Source organism: Perca flavescens, chromosome 8, assembly GCF_004354835.1.
Source record: "Perca flavescens isolate YP-PL-M2 chromosome 8, PFLA_1.0, whole genome shotgun sequence".
In the NCBI taxonomy this organism is placed as follows: Eukaryota; Metazoa; Chordata; class Actinopteri; order Perciformes; family Percidae; genus Perca; species Perca flavescens.
In genome coordinates, this window is record NC_041338.1 from 35,897,396 (window position 1) to 35,922,616 (window position 25,221).

General features: G+C 40.5%; 3 protein-coding genes across 3 annotated transcripts in view; 1 reads left to right on the forward strand and 2 right to left on the reverse strand.

Moving 5' to 3' along the window:
- The window catches only part of LOC114559614 (zinc finger protein 260-like), a 33,023-nt gene extending 31,022 nt beyond the window's left edge, over positions 1 to 2,001 (reverse strand). Inside the window, exon 1 of the mRNA XM_028584364.1 lies at positions 1,432 to 2,001. Coding sequence (XP_028440165.1) covers positions 1,432 to 1,624 — 193 coding nt within the window. The 5' untranslated portion in view covers positions 1,625 to 2,001. The remainder of the gene's footprint in view (positions 1 to 1,431) is intronic.
- Positions 2,002 to 12,168: 10,167 nt separating this feature from the next.
- Positions 12,169 to 17,617, reverse strand: LOC114560526 (E3 ubiquitin-protein ligase TRIM21). Its single transcript, XM_028585960.1, has 2 exons — positions 17,532 to 17,617; positions 12,169 to 14,708 (listed from the first exon to the last, which is right to left on the reverse strand). The coding sequence occupies exon 2, from the start codon at positions 14,697 to 14,699 to the stop codon at positions 13,059 to 13,061; it is 1,641 nt and encodes a 546-aa protein (XP_028441761.1). The 5' UTR covers positions 14,700 to 14,708; positions 17,532 to 17,617; the 3' UTR covers positions 12,169 to 13,058.
- A 6,706-nt stretch (positions 17,618 to 24,323) lies between these two features.
- Positions 24,324 to 25,221, forward strand: part of slc7a10b (solute carrier family 7 member 10b) — a 37,746-nt gene continuing 36,848 nt past the window's right edge. Inside the window, exon 1 of the mRNA XM_028585189.1 lies at positions 24,324 to 24,581. Coding sequence (XP_028440990.1) covers positions 24,413 to 24,581 — 169 coding nt within the window. The 5' untranslated portion in view covers positions 24,324 to 24,412. The remainder of the gene's footprint in view (positions 24,582 to 25,221) is intronic.

Genomic DNA, 25,221 nt, shown 5'->3' on the forward strand with positions numbered 1-25,221 from the left:
TGACAATTGTAAACAGTACCCTAGTAAGATGGTGGACAGTTATCCCATTAGTTATGACGCCATGTCATATCTATTGTTCTATATCTATGGATATAATGACTAAGTGGGTAAAGGCAAATAATAGAACAGTTACAACAGCTAGGTAAGTTCAGAAAATGACATCCCTTTACTGTAATACAGCCTTTAAAACCAGGAAAAGACAACACTTATGCCATATTAAGAAATCCAAAATCTAATTTAAGACGATAATCTAGTCTCATGTCACGATATCTATATAATATTGATATATTGTCCAGCTATACTGCCTTGCTTGGCCATAAGCAAATGGCACGTTGGCACAGTTACTGATCTATTTACCTTATCAAACAAACAGTGCTTGTGTCAATTTCAGGTGTGTGTCCCTACATTTTTCCCTTCCAAAAGATTTCAGTTAGTGGTTGTAGTGCTCCTATTAAAACAAAGTTAGACTGCAGTGTTTCCCACATAGACTAATGTGTGGCGGCGCGCCTCACTATCAACACGGCCGCTGCACATTGCGTTTCGATATTATTTTTTTAAACGCTATTTAAAACACGATCTTCTGCATTGCCTTTCCCTGTTCTCCATCTCTCTGTCACTTGTGTCTCGCTCACACAGACAGAAAGACAGACAGAGCTCCTCCCACCGTGCGATGTTTGGTGTTTTTAGCCCCCAACACTGTGCACACAGCTGGCGAAATTCACATATTTACGAAAGGTTGGTATCTATCTCCTTTACACAATCACCGACCCGATTCTTAGCAAACAAGCGATTGCGCCCGCTTTAGAAAGATAACTAGTCGCAAGTTTGCGGTAAAATGCAGTTGGGTTGTCGAGGTAAAAACACTATATGTAGCAGCTGTGAATCAAATAAACGTATAATAAATAAAGTTATGTCATTTTTTGTACTCTTACACTGAATGTTTGCTGCTTCAATCCAGATGAGTATTGAAAAGTATTTTCCGCGACTGTAAAAGGCCCGTGTTGAGGATGAGGACCAGGCTGAACCGGAGGTTATCAGTCTGAAACAGAGCTCAACAATCCGACCAGTGTAATTAGTTAGGTTATTAATTTGTTTACAATATTTTCAGGCTTCAACCAGTGAAAGACAGGGTCAGGGAGAGAGAGAGAGAGAGAGAGAGAGAGAGAGAGATTCGTTAGGCATTGAAGTAGGAGAGGAGGACAGCATGTCGCCACAAATTGCTTTCTAATCCGTGGGAAACACTGGACTGGAGCCCTGAACTGGCTTTTGTCTGACCTGTCTGCACTTTAGTTTTAGGTAGGCTACTTACTTTTTAATTTGAGAACATGGTTTGATTAACCAGAATGACAGGGGCCCTGGAAGTTGACCCATATCGGTCTGATGTCAGTATAACCAGAGTGTGAACAGAGAGGAGAAGTAAAGGTAACAAACCTGCTCTGTGTAACCGAAGCTGAGGGTTGAAAACAGCGTCCAGTAGTTTCTGTTGTCGCTCGTTCTTCTCTTTTGAACGACAAAGTTCCTCCTCGTACTCTGCTATCGTCCTTTCAAACAGCCCAAATATCTCTTCAGCAGCCGCAGTTAGTCGCTGCTCCACCAACGATCTCAGCATTTGGACTTTAGTCATTTTCACACAACGACAGAAACTTTTCCTCCGAACAAACTCCGTCAGAAAACACCGTTTGCTCTCCTTCAAACTGTGTTACTAACCAGCTAGAATGCTAAGCTAGCGTCGATAGCTTTGTAGCTACCGGGAGATGAGTCAGAGGTAAAACATTCAGGAAGAAGGTGAGCAGCACAAAGTCCATTCAAATTCAGACAGCTTTATCCGGACACACAGAGGCGCTCTGATGGATCAGTGCTGTTGGAGCTCACACACTTTCTCAGCACAACAAAACCGACTCCGCTGTTTCTACTCACGTTAGACACCGTATTGCTCAAAGAGTAACATCCGGTTCTGCTGCAACTTGGTGGTTAACCTTCAAAATAAAAGTTCTTAAGCTTGACCTACAACCAACGTGACCTAATTTTAGCAACAGCCAACCGTTAAAATACCATTTATGGTAAAAGCATACCAAACAATAACCTATACATTACATAAAAGTTATCTTTAAATATAGATTTGTGTAGCAGAACAGAATGTACAGGATTCAAGGATTAAACTATGAAAATACTGCCTACATGTTAAGGTATCAGTAATAATAATCCAATATATATAATAATAATAAAATATACTAAACTGTATGAAATAACATTTAAAGGCGACATTATGCTGCAGAAGCATCATAAACTGGATAAAAGTGTCGCAACTGTTATTTTGAAGAAGCGCTACCGGAAGCACTTTTACTTACCGTGGCTAACTTGAGCGGTTGAATAAGTTTGTTCCCACATCCTTGTTGTCCAACGTGAGTACTGCTCTTTCCGCCACGTAGCTCATCGGTTACAACCGGGGTGAACCCAGGTGAACAACCAGAAGCCGGATGTTTGGATAAACTTGTTCAAGTGGACGTTATAACCTTACTCATCTCCGTTAGCCAAGAATGCTAACTGAAGTTAGCGTAGCATGCTAGCTGGAAATTGACGGAGTCTGATCAGCCACACAGCGGTAGTCGGAGAGATAGAGACCAAACTGTATGTTTCATGGACCCGAAATGTCCAGATAGACCTGTCTGAATGGACTCTGTGCTGTTCCCTTTATTTAAAAAAACATTTAAATGATCTTCTGGTGTCCTACAAAGCTTGTTAACTAGACGGACCCGAACGTAAGTTAGCAACCCAGCGCAGCGCACGTATCAGAGGGAGCGAACAGGTTTTAAAGGAGTGTGTCTGGAGGAAAAGTTTCTGTGATTTAGTAAAAATGTCTAAAGTCCAAATGCTGAGAGCTTTTGTGGAGCAGCGACTAACTGCGGCTGCTGAAGAGATATTTGGGCTGTTTGAAAGAACGATAGCAGAGTACGAGGAGGAACTTGAGTTCAGTTTAAAAGAGAATAACCGACAACAGCAACTACTGGACGCTGTTTTTAACCCTGAAGTCCGGTTACACAGAGCAGGTTGGTACAGCTTCATTGTTAATATACATTTAATCTGCTGGGAAACCAGTGGAGGAGGAAGTATTCACAACTAGGGATGGGCGATATGGCCTAAAATCCATATTGCGATGTACATTGCAGCTTCTTGCGATACGATATATATATAGAATAGAACCAGTGGTGGAGGAAGTACTGAATCTCAGTTCTTAAGTAAAAGTACAAATAACCACAGCTATATTTACTTTAGTAAACGTAGAAGTACAACAATGACAACCCTACTTAAATAAAAGTAAAAAAGTACCTGATTTTAAATGTACTTTAAGTATTAAAAGTAAAAGTACTTGCATAACGATTTATTCTCTTAATGTCTATATTCTAATAGTAATAAAAAAAAAAACAGTATGGGCTGTGGCATTTGAATTGAGTTAGTTTTAGGTTAATGTAATTGTGCCCAGTTTACATTCTGACTTACAATTCTGGTTATCTATCAGGGTGATAACAATTTCTTAATCATTTACAAAAAGTTAATATAACATATAAAATGTTTTGATGTGAACAACAATAAACTTTTAAAATAACAAATTAAAGCATAACTAATAATTAGTAAACATTATTAATTATCAATTTGTTTTTAAGTTAACAGTAAAATAAATATTAATTTAACTTTGCATTCTTTCCCACGGGACATTGAATGCTGCACACATTTATTTAGCAAGAACACAGGGCTTGGACAACAAGTACGTGGCTTCACAGCTGAGGAGGACCGCCAGTGTTTTTAAGATAAATATAAGGGTTGTATATTAACTCTGTGTGAACGGATGCTTCACATATGACCAAGCAGAGTAACGGGAGCAGCAGCAGTAACGGGAGCAGGACATTCCTGGCCAATAAATGCTATTGAAGGGTGGGTCTTGGCGTGGCCATAGTGGGATTCGTAATATCGTGAAGGCTTCCCTGCGGACTGCAAACGTGTGACAAAAAAACACTAACACTTTATAATAACCATCACTAATAAATGGTAAATTTAAAGTTAATTAATCTTTAGTTAATAGGTATTTTACTATTAAAAGACAATGAAATGATGAATTATAATGTTTGCTCATTATTAGTAATGTTATAATTAATGTTATTTTATAAATAGTTTGGTGTCATATACAATAAGTTTATAACTTCAGATAGATGGGTAATACTTTGTCACTGGTTAATAATTGTTTAGTAAACTGTCTATAAACATAATTTGAATGGCTATTATAAAGTTGCAACTAATCCTTATAATAAGGGAATGATTAATAAATGGTTTATAAAGCATCAAGTAACATTAATTTGGCCCCATTAGATCTTTATTTGGCGATTTATAAAAGAGATGATTATTTTATGATTTGAGAACTGATAATAGCTATCTGAATAATGTTTATAAATGCTTTATAAGGTCTTTATTAACCATTAACAAAGTATTATTTTCATTTGATGCAACTTTACAATAGACATTCAAATTATATTTACTGACAAATGATTTCTTCATCAATTTATGATGAAGAATGATAAATTTCAATCATTTACAAAAAGTTGATATAATTTATAAAATGTTTTGATGTGAACAACAATAAACTTTTAAAATAACATAAATTAAAGCATAACTAATAATTAGTAAACATTAATTATCAATTTGTTTTTGGTTAACAGTAAAATAACTTTTCATTTAGGTTTAATTTACTATCAATTTACCATTTATTAGCGATTGTTATTATAAAGTGTTACCAGGAACGGATACTATGAATTAGGGAAAATACTTTGAGTATTAGCATGGCTATTTTAAATAAAGTTAAAATTCTTCGAAGTGTAGCGCACAGATAATAGGGGTGGGATTCACCAGAGGCCTTACGATACGATATCATCACGATACTTATGTCACAATACGATATTATTGCGATTTCAAACATATTGCAATATTCTGCGATATATTGCAATTCATTAACTTTTTTCCAACTTCAAATTTTTCCCAATTTCAAATGATGTCCCCAAAAGGAAACTTTTTCAACATCTGTTTTATCTAAAAAGATACATTACATACATACATACAAAAGAAAAACTTTTCGTCATAGGGCGTGGCCGTGGTGGGGCGGCCATTTTGAGTGTTTAGCGATGAACAAAGAAGTTGTTGTAACTTGAGTGTACGTTGTCAGATCTGCCCGAAATTTCTCACGATTGACAAGGGTCCAGGCCTGAGGACACCTACAGGCCAAGATTTACTTTTGGTCATAGCGCCCCCCCGCTGGCAACACGAAATGCGCCTTATATGACAGACATCATCCGATTTACATGAAACTTATAATTTGTGGTCTACATGTGATACTGAGCCGCCCCCTATACTTTCACCACGCCCACGTACACTGGCCACGCCCCCTTTCATAACATTTGAACTGTTTAAGGTAGAGTCTTTGAACACAGCAGAGAGTTCATTCTTCATTGGTGATGGTTTGGCCCGCCCCCTTCTGCTTAAGCCACGCCCCCTTTCATAACATTTCAACCGTTTAAGGTATACCCTTGTGTGAGATATCATTGAACTCAGCAGAGACGTCCTTTTTAATTGGTGATGGTTTGACCCGCGCCCTATGCTTTAGCCACGCCCCTTTTCACAGATAATGAACTGTTTGACGTCGAGTCTTGTGTGAGGTGTCACTGAACTCAGCAGAGAGTTCCTTCTTCATTGGTGATGGTTTGGCCCGCCCCCTATGTTAATGCCATGCCCCCTTTCATAAATGCTGGCCCATATAAGGTAGTCTTGTGTGAGGTATCATTGAACTCAGCAGAGCGTTCCTTCTTCATTGGGGATTGTTTGGCCTGCCTCTCTGTGCTAAGCCACGCCCCCTTTCATAAATGGTGACCTGTTTGATGTAGACCCTTGTGTGAGGTATCATTGAACTCAGCAGAGACTTCCTTTTTAAGTGTTGATGGTTTGACCAACCCCCTATGCTTTAGCCACGTCCCTTTCCACAGCTAATGAACCATATGACGTAGAGTCTTGTGTGAGGTATCGTTGAACTCAGTGGGGAGTTCCCTTTTCATTGTTGATGATTTGCGGTGTCTGAGTGCCGTACAAATGCACGGTCGCAAGGAGCGGCGTCCGCCGGTAACCCTGACGCGCGCAGAGGCGCGAGGGCCCGTAAATCGCTGCTCGCAGCTTTTTTTATGTTTATTATATATATATATATATATATATATATATATATATATATATATATATATATATATGTGTATATTAGTGTGATATTGGATGTGAGAAGAAGGAAATAGTTCTAACATCGCACTTGAGATGTGTGTGTGAATGTCCCACACCAGGAGTCATTTATATAGTTCTGTTTTATAGTGATCCATTATCTGTTCAAAAAATGTTCTATTAAAGAAAAGATGGAAAATAAATATTTGTGTGTGCTGGAAAAGTGGTTAGAAAATATGAAATCGGAATCGGCTAAAATCGGTATCGGCAGTTCAAACTCAATGAAAAATCGGAATCGGCCTAAAAGTTGAAATCGGTGCATCTCTATTCATAATGTTTACAGAGGGTCGCTGTTTCGGTGGCATTACAACACATACAGTGCTTGCTCATTTTTATTTGATTAGTTAAGCAGCAGAATCAGCTTCCTCTCACATATCACAGCAATGAGGGAAAACAACAATATATAACATATAATAGAACTGGATTAAGTAGGCTAGTCCAAACATAACTGTTGTGTGCATGTGATGAATATTTTCTGATTTTATGTTTGTTATAGGCTAGGCCTACTTATTAGCTACAGGGCCCTACAGCGTAATGTAATACAAGGTTAACCAGAGCTTTTCACATCTTGATTTTTACAGGTGAGAGTAGCTGGAGATATTAGCTGGAGCCTAAAAGTGAAAAGGAAAGCTAAAAGTGGGGATATTGCCAGTTTTTTTGCACAGGATGAAGAGAAGGAGGGAAATGTAGTTAAGGAGAAGGCAGTAAACTGGAGAGACCATGAGGGTCAGAGTAGAAGAAGGCCACAGAAGGAGATGGAGAAGAGGAAAAGGAAGAATTGACTGTGAGGGATGAAGAGGAGGCTGCAGATTCAGACAGAGGGACAGAGACAGATGAAGATGACAGAGAGGAAGAGGGTAGGTCTGTAATTCCCCCCTGGACCACATGCTATGTTTTTATTCTTCTTCCATATAAATTGCATTACAGTAGCGTAACATGTCATGTCACTCAGTAAATGACATGTTTTCAGTTTTTGGCTATTTCTATTCTGTTGTAGGGTATGGAAAGATGTAAATACAGTATATAAATAGATTCATTTTTCACAGTTTCTTTGTTCTTTTCTATTTTCTATTCTATTTGTCTTACTTTATCAGTAATTATGATCAAACAAAAGGTCAAACAAATGATAGAATTATGTTATGCTGTTTTACAGTTTTTTACGCAGTTTTACAGATTTTCCTGTATTTGCCACACAAGACATTGATATATGGGGGTTTCCGTGTACTGTCTTCCAATGCCACCCTGCCAAGACCTTTCACCACCCCTTTGCCACCCCATGTAAACCTTTCTAGATCCGCCACTGCTGCCGGCTATCAACTAATAGCTAGTGGTTATTATTTAAGCAATTATTTTGTTAAGCATTTAAACAGTGTGCTGCGTGTGACGTGTGATGTTGTATTACTCATTTGCGAAATTGAGCATTAAAACCTGCAGTATGAACGTAGCCTTAGTGAGAAAAAACATGACCGGCGGTAAATTAGTTTTTTTAATACTTTTGCATGTATTTTATTCTTCTCCTCAGATGTCCAGCAGCTGTCGGTGGATAAAGCAGAGGTTCCCCCTGAGCAGCAGGAGTGGAGCCCCAGTCTGGACCAGGAGGACCCAGAGCCCCCCCCACACATTAAAGAGGAACAGGAGGAACTCTGGACCAGTCAGGAGGGAGAGCAGTTTCAAGGGCTGGAGGAGGCTGATATCAAGTTCGTGTTCACTTCTGTCCCTGTGAAGAGTGAAGAAGATGATGAAGAGAAAGCTCAGTCCTCACAGCTTCATGAAAGCCAAACTGAGGAGAACAGAGAGGCAGAGAGAACAGGAGCTGATGGAGAGGACTGTGGAGGACCAGAACCAGCCAGGAACTCAGATCCAGAAAGTCCTTTACAACCAGCTACTCATGACAAGACTTCAGACTCCTCTGAATCTGAATCTGAGACTGATGACAGTGCAAACTGGGAGGAGACTAGGGAACCTCAGTCAGGTTTAAACTCTCTGCAAAACAATGAAGTAGCTGTAAGTGGTGTGGAATGTAATACTGGAAACACATCAGTTAGCTCCTCTGAATGTGCTGGAAGCGTTGGCTGCAAGAAACCTCTGCAGAACCACTCTGGAGTCCAAACAGGAGGGAAAACATATTGTTGCTCAGTTTGTGGTAAAAGATACCTTCGGAAAAAAACCTTAACGACTCACATGAGACTTCATTCAGAAGAAAAATGTCTCAACTGTTCAGTTTGTAAAGCAAGTTTCTGTAAGTCTGACGATTTGGTTAAACACATGAGAGTCCACACGGGGGAGAAACCATTTAGTTGTTCAGTTTGTAGTAAAAGATTTGCACTAAAGGAAACTCTGAAACGACACTCAATTGTCCACACGGGGGAGAAACCATTTAGTTGTTCAGTTTGTAGTAAAAGTTTTTCACTAAGGGAAACTCTGAAACGACACTCAATTGTCCACACAGGGGAGAAACCATTTAGTTGTTCAGTTTGTAGTAAAAGTTTTGTCGACCGTAATACTCTAAAACGACACCTGGTTGTCCACACAGGGGAGAAACCATTTAGTTGTTCAGTTTGCGATAGAAGATTCTCTCGGCTCCATCTTGTCAAAAGACACAGGTGTGTTGGTGAGAGCAGCAGAAAGAAATGAAGCTGCAGAGATGCTCGCTGAGACAACTTCTTCTCCAGCAAGATTGAAGTTCTGGAATGCAAAACTTGATTCAACACTAATCAGTTAAAAACTGTCAGACTTAAGGCTAATGCAGACTTAAAAAAAAAAAAATTTCAACCAAGATGGAGCTGCATAATCAGTTTACATTTTTTTCATGGTATTCACTACGCCTGTCACGATAACATATTTTGCTGGATAATGAATTGTCCCAGAAATTATTGCGGTAAATTATAATATTGTGGTTCAGAGACTATTTTTCATCTACTATAATGATAATGGCATAATATTGCAGGTACACCTTTTCAAAGATAATTAAACTTTTATTTCTAAAGAATAGGCTACATAACACTGGAACTGGAAGACATTTTAAATATCCACAATACATGAACAAAACAACCAAAAACAATAAATAAAATGGACTCTCGGTAACAAAAAATGCACTTGAAGAAAAACCAAACACAATCAAAAACAATAAATAAAATGAAAATTTCCGGCCGCGATAATTTCCATTTTAAAAATGATCGAGCTCATTTTTATTTATCATTAATTGATTTATTGCATATTGCGACAGGCCTAGTATTCACTTAGTTTGTTGATTTCTACCCACTGTACTTTTATCTTTTATAATAAATTATATAAATATTATTTTTATTTTATCATATGTATACATTTATTAAACATTGCTTATGTGATGGAAATCTTGAACAGAGAGAGTTATAAGATTAAATATTTTCGAGACAAAGTTTCCCTTGGTCTGGTTTTATTACATAAATGCAAGTATGGAGCAGAAGCCCTGCGAAGCGAACACAGCACAGCAACTAGAGTTCGACTAACCTTCAACGTACACAACGCTCAACGCTAACTTGTTAAAGTGATTGCCGGCTTGGCAACCAGGAGTCAGCCTTGGTTGCAGAAATTGACAATACTGTTGCCATGTTTTAAACTGCGTATATTTGGAGAAATAAATTTTTTATGTAACTATACCACACATTTTAATAATGAAACAATGAGAGAATGGCTTGCAATATAATTTCCTATCCCTCTCAAATAGGGGTGCAACGGATGGCAAAACTCACAGTTCCGATCACGGTTTTGAGTCACGGATCGGATCAATAACGTTACCTGCTGTGTAACGTGTTATTAGTGTTTACTAGCGTGACATGCAGCGATGCTTCTGTTGCCTTTTAAAGGACAATTCCGGCGCAAAATGAACCTAGGGGTTAATAACATATGTCTACCAAGTCGAGTCTGGGATCTGTTTTCATGCTAATCTGTGTCTCTAGCTTGAAGCTAGCGCAAACCGGTGATAAGCTGCTAACGCTAGCTTTCGGGGTAGAGGGTAAATCGCTATTTCTACACCACTAACAAGGCTCAAAATAGCACCACACTTCCACGGTAGCATCATGAGGATCCCTACATGTAAACCAAAGCATTGAGATTATTGTAAGTGTACAGACAGTTTATTAAAAAGATAGTTTAGAAAGACTGTAGCGTTCATGTATAGATGCGGGCGCCATCTTGGAAAACAGTCATGACCAGTCGAACCATGAAAGCCGTGTTTGAGCTATGTTACTGGTTGCACGGTTAATACCGGGCACCGGTGCCTTATTAGCACCGGATCTCTACGTTACATTAGGAGGAAAATTAGAGTTTTACACTGAGATGGAGAATCCTTCTGATTTGACCACAGCAGCAGCTTCTCTGTGATTCTCCATTTTTAAAATTAGCTGAATTCCAATACTGTTTAAGAAAAGGTGAAGAAAAGTGAAACAGTTTCTTATATTTAAATGAGAATTAGGGTCAACACATTAATAAAGCTCATCAATGACTTTACAGAGAACTTGTAGTAATTACAGTTTATTGTGCTTCGCATCAGACTAGTTATTTATGGCCACAAGCTGCAGTTTGTTATGAACTCCACTAGAGGGTGACCTCAGACTTCCCTTATTCTCTACAGACTAGTAGCACTGCTTTAGTGTTCATATCAGCTGCTCAAACACAACTCAAACCTTAAATAACACTACATTATCTGACACTACCAAGTCTCTCACATGTGATGGGGTGTTGGAGGCTTGATGGTGTTTTAAGCCCCCCAACGTCGACTTCCAGGCAGCGCTGCGACCGTTTACTTCAAGGCACCTAATCCTAACCTTAACCTTAACCCTAATCATAACCATAACCATAACCATTTCCAAATCCTAGGGCTTTCCAGGCAGCGCTGCCTGAAAGGAGACGTTGGGGGCTTAAAACACCGATAAATGTGTTGGAGCTCGTCTGAGAACATTCATGTTTTTAATCACAGCTGGTGTTTGAAGCTTTGATATCAATCAAAAACAAAATGACTTCATCTGACACAATAAAAAACTTTATTTTGAAAATGAGAGAAACCTTTTTTTATATAGTGTTCTTTAGTTATTTGATCCAGTAAGCAACACTTGTTATATGTGTAATGATCAGAGTAAAGGAAAATGCTAAAAACAATTCCTGAGTATTCTTTTCAGATGATTTAACAGTCTTGTGACACAACAAATAACATTTTCAGGTCTAGAAAAGAGTAGATAAAGTACATAAAACAACTATTTACACCACCAGTAAAAAAGACACAACCGACAATGACACCAATGAAATTTCAGTTAGAGAATTGGACAAAATCTGACTTAAAATGACTAATGACTATACAAAAAAAAAAAGAATAGAATAAAAGCACACAGGTTAAATTCATACAATTTATGTTTAAAGCCCCAGTGTGTAACATGTTTAGTTGTTCACTATCAAAATCTGTGTTGCCTGTGTTCATGAATATCTACCACCACCATCAATTCCAAGTATTCCTTTTGGCTTGAAATTTTACATCTGCGTTAGCATGAACTGGGTTAGACGCTCCATATTCATGCTCCATCTTGAAACACGTTAGCACACGTAAGGGACATACAGGACATACTGCTCCGCCTTTCGCATTTTCACCATCACATGATAAACTCACCGGTGCTGCTAACGCTGCTAATGGGTATCGTAGCTTCCCGGCCCCAGCAAGTTTGAAGAAGGAAACATGGAGGACCACACGTATTCAAAATCCAAATTTCAGGAACAGGAGTCTTCTTCTTCGCTCAGAAAAAGAAAAAGGAGATTGAAAAGAGCAAGAGACCGGCTTTTTGAAACGTGAAGGCTACTGTAGCTGTAATACGTACTTTGAACTGTGTGGTGCGAGAGAGTTGATTGCGATATATGATCTCAACGCTAGATGGGAGAAATACCCACACATTGGACCTTTAAAGTATAGGGACTTTGAGGGAAGAGGGGAGAACACCACTAACGGTAGCACACACAAAAACAGAACAGATGCGTCAAGCTTACAAAACAACAAAATAAATTGGCAACAAAAGACATTAAGTTGGCAACAAATACATATTTGGTTTGGCAGAACTAAGCAAAATCTTCAGAATAAAAGAAAATATTTGAATTCCAGAAAATCAAATGTAACGTCATGAAAATAACCACAAGAAACAATGAGAAAAACAAAAACAATATTCATTGAAAGAAAGAAAATTACATAACACATCATTTAACAATAAACATAAATCATGACTCCCTGTCTGCACACATTCAGTTAAGACCACAAACGTCAGGCTGAAAGAGAGAGATGACGACCACGTTGGCACACAGAGAGATATACTGTACGTGGTGTTGGAATATTAATATATAAAGCCAGTAAAGGCAAAGCCGGCAGAAGGCAAAAACGGCACCTAGTGTAGCCACCGCAGCACTGGTGAAGCAGTCTACTCAGAACCTGCAAGGCAGCCTTTTTCAACATGTGGGGCAGGAAAAGGGGAGCAGTACAGTTACAGTTACAGTAGGAGCCAGCAATGATTCATGGTGCAGCAGGGGACCCCCTAAAAGGAGACACTGCAGAGAGCACAACCGCAAGGTGTACCGAAAGCGAGGCAACCCGGGAATGACACGTCCCTTAGGCATCCAAAAGGGAGAGGATGTCAAGAAGACAACCCCACTGCCCTTATAGCATGCAGTCAGATTAGCCAGGGGAGCAGAGTGTGCCTCACTCAGAGCAAGGCAACCAATCATTATGCTACAAAATGGTTGTTCTACTCCGTGTGATTGACAGGAGAGATGATCAGAGGGGCAGAGTTTTTACCACCTTTATTGAGACCTGTACTGAAGTATGGGTAGAGTTTCTCAGTGAAGGAGCAGCCAGTAAAGGAGTAAATAAGAGCTGCAGCATCAACATCATAAAAAGACACCAGACCCTCCTCATAATCCACAAACACCCCCACCTTCTGAGGCGGAGACTTCAGAGAGAGACGGACATCAGGACCAGCACGAGCGTTGCACTCATTTTTATTCGTTAAAGATATCGTCCAATAACCATTCTGAGGGTTCGTTATGATGACTCCCTTCCTGTTGATTGACTCTTTGGCCACTCCTAAAGTCCAGTGAGTCTTCCCTTTAACCTGAACCTCGTAGTAACATCTTCCTGAAGAGAAACTCTGCTTTGCTAAGACATTAACATAAGTATCAAATCTCTTTTGGCTGTCTTGGAGAGCCTTTCTCACGTCACCATGTTGAACTTGTTTTCCATCGTCAGACAGGTTGAGATCAGGATGTGCTGTATCAGGATCAAGTGTCACATCCACTGCAGACTGCTGGACCCTCTTCAGCTCAATATGAAAGTGCTTCTTCATCTGTTTACTGAGCGTCTCCTCCAGCTGAGCCACAGCTCTCACCACAGTACCCTCATATGAAGGTGGACGGATGCTGACTTGTGTCCAGTCCTTGGTGGGTGGAGCAGCGTTCAGGGAGGTGAATCTCTGGAGGAGGTGGAGGTGGTCTTCAGACTGTGAGAGCTGCTCCACCTCAGTGCTTCTCTTTTGCAGCTCTGAGATTTCCTGTTCCAGCTCTTTGATGAAGCATTCAGCCTGTTTCTCCGTCTTTCTCTGCTTCTCTTTTATCGTCTCGATGAGCTCGGCCTGGCTTCTCTCAACAGACTCCTTCAGAGCGGTGAAGACCTGAACACCTTTTGCTATCTCTCTGTCTGCATCTTCCTCACTGAGCTCCACCGAGTGTCTGATCTCCTGAATCTTCAGTCGTTTCTTCTGGATCATATGCTGAATTTCAGCCTCTGTCTTCCCCAGCTCGACCTTCTTTCCTTCATATTCTTCTTTCAGAGGAACAACATCATGTGTCTTGTGGTCTAAAATAGTGCAGAGCATACAGACGCACATCCTGTCTGTCTTACAGAACAGCTCCAGCGGTTTATCGTGCTTCGTACACATCCTGCCTTCCAGGTTCTCCACAGGGTCGATCAGCTGATGTCTTTTCAGGCCTGTCATTGTCAGATGAGGCTCCAGGTGAGTCTCACAGTAGGAGACCAGACACACCAGGCAGGACTTCAGGGCCTTCAGTTTGGTTCCAGTGCAGACGTCACAGGGAACTTCTCCTGGTTTGGACACTTGTTGCTCTGAGCTTCTGCTGGCTTTCTGTTGAGCTGACTGTCTGAACTGAGCAGCCATCTCAGAGATGAAAGTATTGATCTGTAGCTCAGGTCTTGTGTGGAAATCCTTATTACAGTTGGGACATTGATTGGGGACATTAATATCCCAGTGTTGAGTGATGCAGTTTTTACAGAAGTTGTGTCCACATGGTACGGTGACTGGATCAGTGAACACATCCTGACAGATGGAGCACCGAAACTGATCTTCAGTGAGAAGACAGCTGGCAGCAGACATATCGGCACTCTGAGGATAAAGTGTAAAGAAACATTAGAAAGTAAATGATAACATGGAGATCTTTATTAAAAAAAAAAAATCTTTGGCTGTGTGAAACAATTTACTATTTCTCAAAATATTGCTCAAAAGAAATTATATAATCTTGAGACTTTACCCAACTAATATATTAGCAAGCACTAACCTACGCTTGTTTATGGGAAACGAAAAGGATGTATAACAAGACAAATCAAAGACACACAAGTGGAGCAGGAGGAGGTGATGATGGTGTTGATGTGGATGTTAAAGGATAACTCCGGCGCAAAATGAACCTAGGGGTTAATAACATATGTGTACAGAGTCAACCATTCTCTGGGATATGTTTCCATGCTAATCGAATGTGTCTCCAGCTTTAAACAAGCTACCGCAAACCAGTGGTGCAAACCGGTGGTTAGCTGCTAACGCTAACCCATGTGTACGCTCATGTAAACATGAACGCTACTGTCTTTCTAATCTATCTTTTTAATAAACTGTCTGTATACTTGCAAAGTTCTCAATGCTTGGGTTTACATGTAGGGACCCTCATTATGCTACTGTGGAAGAGTGGTTATATTATGAGCCTTGTTAGTGGTGTAGAAATTGTGATTTACCATCTGCCCCGAAAGCTAGCGTTAGCAGCTAACCACCGGTTTGCGGTAGCTTGTTTAAAGCTGGAGACACATTTGATTAGCATGGAAACATATTCCAGAGAATGGTTGACTCTGTACTAGAGATGTTCCGATACCGACCGATACTGCCTAAAACGCTGGTATCGGTATCGGGAAGTACTGGAGTTTATGCTCCGATCCGATACCAAGTAATAAAGCCCTGAAGAAAATCTACGTTAAAGTACACTTTCAAACTGGGGAATAAAAGAAAGTTCTGTGGCGTTCATTGTTTGTGTTTGTTCATGTTTCACAAAGATAGAAATAATATCACATCCATACAGGGGTAGTGGAATACAGTTGTTAAAACATAATAAAATATATGACACACTGGTATCGGATCGGTACTCGGTATCGGGCGATACACAAGTTCAGGTATCGGAATCGGTATCAGGAAGCAAAAAATGGTATCGGACCATCTCTACACATATGTTATTAACCCTTAGGTTCATTTTGCGCCGGAATTGTCCTTTAATATTGATGTATATGCAGCTAAACTCACACGTAAATGATGTTGCAGCCTGTAATGATTTTGATTGATGGCGATTGATCGACACAAACCAATCCTTAACCAACAATTCTTTCTGTTACAACAATCAGGTAATGTGTTCATGATGTGTAATTTCTTTCTAATAATCATTTCTCCAGTAAAAAAAAGGCCTTTATTTAATTTACATTCATTGCCCAAACAAGAACCCTGCATGTGGCTCCTTTAAATCTCCCAGGCACTATGTTTACAGGTCTGTTCACCTGTGAGACAGTGACACAGGAAGGTTAGAAGAGATCACATCAATATGAGCAAGTGACGTCAAGCATGTAATGTCTTAAACGTGATTAGTATGGTGTTTGTGGAGGTCTGCAATACGTAGGATAACCACATTTCCCCAGGGCTTATTGGGCTCTCCTTAATTAGGTGTCATGGTAACAGCAACCTATAAAATGTACAAACGTATGAAAACATGCGGAGAAACCAGTCTGACTGGTCTGCAATGTAGAGTGTTAGCCAGTGTTGTTTCACAGATAAAGGGCCCTATTTTAACAATCTAAGCGCACGGCGTGAAGCGCCTGGCGCAGGTGTATTTAGGGCGTGTCCAAATCACGATACCAAAAATTCAGTAGTCGGTGCCAATAAAATAACACGATTCTCGATGCCGATTTTGATACCACGATAAAAAAAAAAGATTTTCTAAGATTCCATGTACTTGAAACAATTCTTTATTAAAATATTTGAAAAATATCAAAATGAAATAACAAGAGATACAAAACATGTGCAATAAAGCATATAATAACTATATAAAATATAGATAAATAAAGTGCAATGAATGGTCATAGTGCAACAACTAGTGTCCCCAGACACATTCCAGACTTGCAGGCTTTTCAAAAGGTACTGTGCAAAGACAACAACAGTGTTTCTATCAGTTGCGTGACCAGAGACGTTACAAACCCCCAGTAAATATTGGCAGCTTAGAGTCCAAAAGGACGCCGAGATGGCTAATTTCCTCCAGAACGGGTAGCTAAGCATTAGCTTCAGGCTAATTTATCACGAAAAAAGAGACAACGGTTACCTTTCCTGTGGGGACAATGAGTCTCCTACAGTATGCTAAATAACAGCCATGACCTAATTAATTCTTTAGAAGCTAGGTTTTGGGTGAGGCAGTCAAATAATAATTATATACTGTAATAATATAGGTCTTTATTAGTGTGGTGAAAACCATGAATATGTCTTTTGTTGACAGCAGAAAGTACCGAGATAGTGAGATTTATAAGAAGGTGACCGAAAAGTTATTGCGTCTTAATGTTGTTCTGTGTGTGTAACAAGCATAGTGTGCGCGAGCTGTTCAGAGCCTTTGAGTTCATACCAGTTGTTGAAACAAAGTAAATAAGATCAGCTGTTCTGTCTTACAAAAGGCAGACAGCAGGAACTACAGAAACGGCAAGGCTGAGAGGAAAGAGTTTGAAGTTTAAGGCTACTTACCAAAGTGTGTTCATAAGCATTAAAAGATCAAATCAGACACTGTACTGTTTGGACAACTCAGAGGAAATCTAAGCTAGGCTAATACAATTTTAGCAGGCCTACATTATTTGCTGTTACTTTGTGTCTTTGTTCTGGATTCAAATATTTAGTGGGTGCATTTTGTCTCGGTGTACTCACCGGTGTTTGGCAGATATTCTGCTGTTGTTGAGAAAAAGCTGCCTGGATTCAGTTGAATGTTTCAGAAACGGAGAGACTCAGACAAACTTTCACTTTCATTCAGGAAATGTGACATTGCAGCGCTCCTCTTTCACTGTTGCATCACCTCTCAGTGGAGCTCTGCAAAATCACAGAGAGGCCTACTTGTGGCTAAAGTTTTCCATCTCAGTTTCATTTTTTTAATCTTTTTTTTCTCTTATAATGCATTAGTAAGAAAGCTGTCAAATAAAGAAAAGATTGTGAAAAGTTTGGAAAAGCAGCAGAAAAGAGTAATGAGAGGCTAAACAGTGAGCTGAACATCTGAGTGTTTGTGGGATTGTAGAGGGACACTAAAGGGAGCGTTGCCGGCTGTTGATCAAAAGTTACAGGATGTTCTTGACTATCTGGCTCTGACCTCTGTTGTGTTGTCTGTTTGTAGTTGTTTGTTCTTCATGCTGTTGTATATTCTCATTATAGAAACAAAGAAGAAACAAAAAGTAAAAACTCATCTTGTTCCAAGTCTATGTCAAGAGGCAAATAAAGCCTCCCTCACAGAGCCTCATCAGACAGACACATGGACACAGTGGTGTAGTCTAATGTATTTTAGCAGATATACTGTACTATATAAATGTATCAGACTGGACATATCATAGTGGGGGGGTCTGGGTGTCCTCCCCCAGGGAAATTTTTAGCGTCACAGACTTCCTTTCCTGCAATTTGATAGACTTTTTTGCACCAATTTACGGTGGAAATCCCGTTATTTATGCAAAGGAAAACACAGATGACAATTCAAAATATATCAAAAATATAACGGAAAGTATGTTGTTGCGTGTCATACGGCATTTTTAAGTGGGTACAGTGGGGGAAATAAGTATTTGACCCCTTGCTGATTTTGCAGGTTTGCCCACTTACAAAGAATGCAAAAATCTACAATTTTAATCATATGTACATTCTAACAGTGAAAGACAGAATCCCAAAGAAAATTCCAGAAAATCACATCATATGAATTTATTAAAATTGATAACCATCTGATGAGGAAAAACAAGTATTTGACCCCCTGGACAAACAGCATGTTAATATTTTGTAGAAAAGCCATTATTGGCCAGCACAGATGTCAAACGGTTTTTATAGTTGGTGACAAGGTTTGTGCACATTTCGGCAGGGATGTTGGCCCACCTCCCTGCAGACAGCCTCCAAATCATTCAGGTTCCGAGGTTGTCGCCTGGCAACTCGAATTTTAAGCTCCCTCCAAAGATTTTCAATCGGATTCAGGTCTGGAGACTGGCTAGGCCACTCCAGAACCTTGATGTGCTTCTTCTTCAGCCACTCTTTTGTTGCTTTGGCGGTGTGCTTAGGGTCGTTGTCGTGCTGAAACACCCATCCTCGACCCATCTTCAGCTCTCTCACTGAGGGAAGGAGATGTCGGTCCAGAATTCCACGATACATGGCCCCGTCCATCCTCCCCTCAATACGATGGAGTTGTCCCGTCCCCTTGGCTGAAAAGCACCCCAAAGCATGATGTTGCCACCACCATGCTTGACGGTGGGGATGGTGTTCTTTGGGTTGTACTCGGTGTTCTTTGCCCTCCAAACACGACGAGTTGAGTTGAGGCCAAAAAGTTCTATTTTGGTCTCATCTGACCACTTCACCTTCTTCCAGGCCTCTTCTGAGTCGTCCAGGTGGTGAATGGCGAACTTCATGCGGGCCTGTACATGTTTCTTCTTGAGCAGGGGGACCTTTGCGTGCGCTGCAGGATTTCAATCCATGACGGCGTAGTGTGTTACCAACCGTTTCTTTTGTAACTGTGGTCCCAGCTGACTTCAGTTGATTCATCAGTTCCCCCCCTTGTGGTTTTGGGATGATTCCTCACTGTTCGCATGATCAGGGACACCCCACGAGGCAAGATCTTGTGTGGAGGCCCAGACCGAGGGAGGTTGGCGGTGGTGTGGTGCTTCTTCCATTTCCTGATAACTGCACCGACAGTTGATCTTTTCTCTCAAGTTGCTTTCCGATTCTCTTGTAGCCCATCCCAGCCTTGTGCAGATCAACAATCTAGTCCCTGATGTCCGTAGAAAGCTCTTTGGTCTTGCCCATGGTGGTGATGTTGGATGCTGGTTGTTTGGGTGTTGACAGGTGTCTTTTATACAGGTAACGAGGTGAGGCAGGTGTATTTGATGTAGATAATTGGTTCGGATTGGGGCTGTGTCTTAAAGAAAGACTAACTGGCTTGTAGGAGCCAGAATACTTGCTGTTTGTCCAGGGGGTCAAATACTTGTTTGTTCTCATCAGATGGTTATCAATTTTAATAAATTCATATGATGTGATTTTCTGGAATTTTCTTTGGGATTCTGTCTTTCCCTGTTAGAATGTACATATGATTACAATTGTAGATTTTTGCATTCTTTGTAAGTGGGCAAACCTGCAAAATCAGCAAGGGGTCAAATACTTATTTCCCCCACTGTATATGGAAATCCTGGAGCTTTCTTAGTGGGTATGCTTAGTGGGTATACCTGCGTATCAAGTAGACTACGTCACTGCATGGACATAAATATGTGTATTGGTAGATTGTTAAAATCCATCCTCGCTACTTCTTGCAGGATGTCAAGAGTTCGGACTTAGCACAACATTCTGGGCCCTGTAGAAAGGCCTCCTCTATGGGCCCCTCTACAGCTATCTACAGCTATTCATTCTAGCATCTTTTTGGGCCCTTCTCACATAAGGGCTCTGGGTACTCAATCCCATTTCCACCCCCAACCCCAACCTGACTCATTTAGACCATCATGTCCAACTTCAACGTGCAAATCTATCCGAAGACGATGAGGCTCGTAGAGAGTGAACAACCGTTTATTCCACACGTATGACCAATAATAAAAAAAAAAAAAAAAAGTATCCATATGCTGGATTATCAAAAAAAACTGAAATGACACTCTGTGGTCAGAAAGATTGTTGCTCCACTGTCCAATAACAGGCGAGACTAGTGGAGGGCGAGTCGTAACAAGGCAAAACACAAATAAAATCATATTGTACAACATGACCAACTACCTGAATCATAATGTGGATTACATATTTTAAGATTAGGAATGATTGAGATTTCTCTCGGCACAGCTACCAGAAGACTTCACACTTTCAGACACGTTGCTCACGTCACATCTACGTCTTCAAGCTCAGTTGGAGGCTGCTCAGTAACACTCAGCCAGCACCGGGAAAGAGACTTCTGATATCCTCCACTGGTCTCCGTGGAAATCTACGGCGTTTCTTTGTCCATTCTTTTACTGTCAATATCTCTGCTGAATCAACACAGGAGTGCAAAAAAGTGATAGTTCCCTCCCTTACTTTCATCTATATATTTGTGGCTATTTAAGACCACTCTTGCAGGGCAAGGCCCCCCTCATATTAATTAATCATCTATTTATGTTTTCATGTTCTGATGCCTATATGTTTTTAGCTTTTTGTCTTTAGGTTTTTGTGTTTTAATTATTGGAGCTTGTATTGCAAAATAAAGTGCTATCTATCTATCTATCTATCTATCTATCTATCTATCTATCTATCTATCTATCTATCTATCTATCTATCTATCTATCTATCTAAACTCCTGCATTCATATAATAACAATAATACTTTTTATTTGTAGTTGTAGATTATTGAAAAGCAATCCCAAAGTGCTACAGAGTAAAAAATTACAGGTCTAAAAACACAAGCAAAAAAAAAAAAAAAATAAAAAAGTTTATGGGAACGCTTTCTTAAAAAGAAACCTTTTTAGGCCCTTCTTAGAAACGTTTTTTTTAATTAGCTCTTCGTCATTAGTTTTAGTATCAGACCGTCGAGATACTTACTCATTACAGTTTTTCCTTAGCCGCTTTGGTGCATTTCTTAGATCAAAAGTGCAATCCTTGATACTACTTGTACAAATTCCAAATCATGTAGTCACTTGTGCACATCATTAAAGCAATTTCTTATTTCTTTGAACAAATTGCAATTGCTTTTGTACATATTGCAATTGTTAAATATAAAATATAAAAAAAGTGTCAGCTTTTTTCTACATTTTCAATTGCTCATGTCATGTTGATCAAAATATAGTAGATGGTTCTATGTTGAATAGTCTTACCCATCAAAACATCTAGGCATTAGTTCCTTGCATAAGCCATTACGTGCAAAATTGTTGAACTATTTGTCATAAACTGTCAAGCATAGTTCTACACATTTCTATTAGACCTTTCGTACAAAAATGTGAATTGATGAATCGTGCAGGTGAAATTGACCCTCACTCATGAAGGAATGTAAAGTGTTCAACCAATAATCAATCAGGTGTCTAAATTGCTCAAAGGTGCATCTCATGAACAATCAATTGGCAAGCGCATAAAGACAGACCACAACACAGAGTTGCAATTTTTCAATAATGGATGGACCAGGAAACGAACAGGGTCAACAGCCAAGAGGAGGAAGAAGAGGAGCAAGGATGTGTGGTGGAAGGCAAAACAGAGGAAGAGGCAGAAGAGGACATAGGCACATATCTGATGACATAAGGAAGGGCCACTATTGTAGACCATGTTGTCAATCATGGCCTTACAATGGCTGAGGCGGGTCGAAGGGTGCAGCCGAATATTGGGAGATCAACCGTGTCCTCAATAATTCAATTCAATTTTCAATAGTTCAAACGTTTCGAAGAGAGAACAGGTATGTCCACCAATGTACAGTGTGCACTGTTACTGTATATAAACAATATACTGTATGCTTCCTACAATGCTTCAAGCTTACATGCACCCACCTGTATCTTTTACAGTAAAATGTGTGTTTGCATAGTTTTTGTCAATGTGAAATTGTGCGATGCATCACTGCATTTTTCCCCACATAGGACTGCAAGATTACCTCAAACCGGTGGCAGAGGATGCCTATTCACACCTTGACAGGAGGAGGCTATTTGCACCATGGTCCGAGCAAACAATGCCATGAGACTCAGGGAAATACAAAGGACCGTTATAGACGACAACAATGTCTTTGAAAACATCCATACGGTTAGCATCTCAGCCATCGACAGGGTGCTGCATACCGTGTACCATTCCAAAGGAATGAGGACAGAGTAGAGGAGCTACGCTACCAGTATGGTAGTAGGTAAAACATATATCTATGTAGCTACTTTACAGCAACATTTTATAGTGATACATAGTACAGTAAGCATAAACTGCACACATTTCCATTGCTGTGGAATATATGTACATTTTATGTCACTCTTCCTTACCAAAACAAATTCAACTGTGTGTTCTGGGCGTATATTGGAGTTGGAATCAAGTGAACCCTCTCACAACTTTGTATACATGGATCAGGCTGGCTTCAACCTGACCAAATGCAGAAGGCGGGGTCAGAATATCATCAGTCACAGAGCCACTGTGGATTTGCCAGGCCAACGGGGAGGAAATCTCACCATGTGTGCTACTATTTCGAAGCATGGTGTCCTAACCCATATCCCCCTTAGAGGGCCATACAGCACCCAGCATCTACTCAACTTTTTAGAGACTCTCTACAGGGCTCTCATCCCTGATGACGAGAGGGATGTGTTTAGAGAGGATTTGCCGAAGTATGTGGTCATCTGTGATAATAATGTGAGTTTCCATCGATCAGACCTCATAAGGCATTGGTTTGTGACCCACCCGAGGATGCTCATAGACTTGCACCCACCTAATTCACCATTCCTTAACCCAATTGAGGAGTTCTTTTCAGCATGGAGGTCGAAGGTGTACGATCGTCAGCCACACACACAGATGACCCTGCTGGCTTCAATGGATGCAGCAAGTGAGGACATCACAGTAGACGCCTGCAGAGGATGGATAAGGCATTCCAAAATACTCTTTCCACGTTTCATTGCAAGGGTAAATATCCGGTGTGATGTGGATGAGAACATGTGGGCCGACAGATGGGAACGTCTGGATGTGTAGAGACAGCACTAGAACAGTGCTGCGGGCAAAGTTGTTCCTTAGGGGTGTTTCCTGTGTTTCCTTCTAATTTTTTTTTTTTCCCTTGTGCCCCTTGTCTTTTTCTTAACGTAAATTATTTAGTTTTTTTCTTTCATAAAGTAGCACTAGTAAAAGCTGTGAAAAACAAAATCCTGTCCAGTCTCTTTCAATCAATAACCCACATACAGTAATATGTAAATAGTACTGTTGAAATTGATATATGCCATAGAAGTGCAGCCTTGTGCATTTTCAATACAGTAACTGTCATCCCAACTGTAGCCTGTAGTTTACATCAGGTAGTCCTGTCAGCCGTTACATTGACAACATGCCTGACATGCCCAACAATGACTCAATGACTTATCATTCTGATGACACTGCCGTGATCATTGGCATGAATATTTACTTTTGAGAGATGTACTAAGGATTTTTAGTGACTGACTAGCTTTAGAAACATCTATTGTATATTGCAGTTTGTACAAATTGTTCTGAGAAATGCACTTATTATTTTGTACATGTTAGGGATGATGTGAAAACGCACCAAAGCGACTGAGGAAAAACTGTAATGTTACAACGCAGCTTGTTTCTCGCTTAATACTGGACCAATTTCAAGGACTGTTGTTCCCATCAGTCACATAGACAACCCGAAGTTACACTTCAACGCTGAATTATAAACCCTGGACCCGGAGGAGGTAAAGAGCAGCACACCGGCTCCTCCCAGGCTCCCTGAACGCATCACGTTGAGTCCTGGGTATTTAACATTCTACCCCGGACAGCGGCAGGTTGTTGCGCAAGCGCAGCCCATTCAGTGTGCATGAATACTGAGCGAGGAGAGGACAGCAGCACCGGGAGAACTGGGACTGGGAGGACACAGTGGACTGGACGGACCCGGACCGTACCGGACCCGGGCAGGCGGACATGGAGAGACAGAACGGCAGCAGCAGCATCTGCTCCCGGCCGCACGGCACCGTGACGGAGGGCCAGAAGAAGAAGAAGAAGGAGGAGGAGGAGGAGAAGGAGAAAATCCCCGACAGAGTGACCCTGAAGAAGGAGATCGGGCTGCTGAGCGCGTGCACCATCATCATAGGTGAGGCAGGAAAAACAAAGACAGCTGCCACTTGGCTCAGCCTTTTAACTTTATAGCTGCACAAGTTCCAAAATAAACAAGTTAATGAATCTTCTCTTAAACTCTGATAAAATTCACACAACAAAGTTGTCGGAAAAAAAAGCTTAAAGTCCCCCGTGAACTGTTGACTGGTTAGGAAAAACTCGGGACTCCATGTTTGTTTGCATGTGTGTTCAGATGAAAGTGAGTTTGTGAGTGCTCAGAGTCCAGAAGCAGCCTGGCAGAAGAACATTGTCTGCTGGAGCAGAACGGACAGCAGGGAGCTTTTAAACACACCTGAAGAGAGTAAATACAGGGGCATCATCCAGGGATGGATGGAGGGATGGATGGAGGGGTGGATGGATGGATGGATGGATGGATGGAGGGGGGACTGTAGGGAGTCAGGCTGCATGCACAGGGCCTGACAGGTGTCCTGCCAAAAAGTGTCTGAGGGTATAGGCTATATAGCTACATTATTGCAGTTAACTAGCAGGAGAAACTAAAGGAGCCAGGAGTTAACTACCGACCCTTTTGAAATTTAAGATAAGATAATATAAGATAAGATAAGATAGACTTTATAAATCCCACACTGGGGAAATTCCTCTGCTACAGCAGCTCAGAA

Excerpts from the sequence above, each read along its gene's own strand:
- LOC114560526 (XM_028585960.1), bottom strand. The coding sequence starts at position 14,699 with ATGTCTGCTGCCAGCTGTCTTCTCACTGAAGATCAGTTTCGGTGCTCC.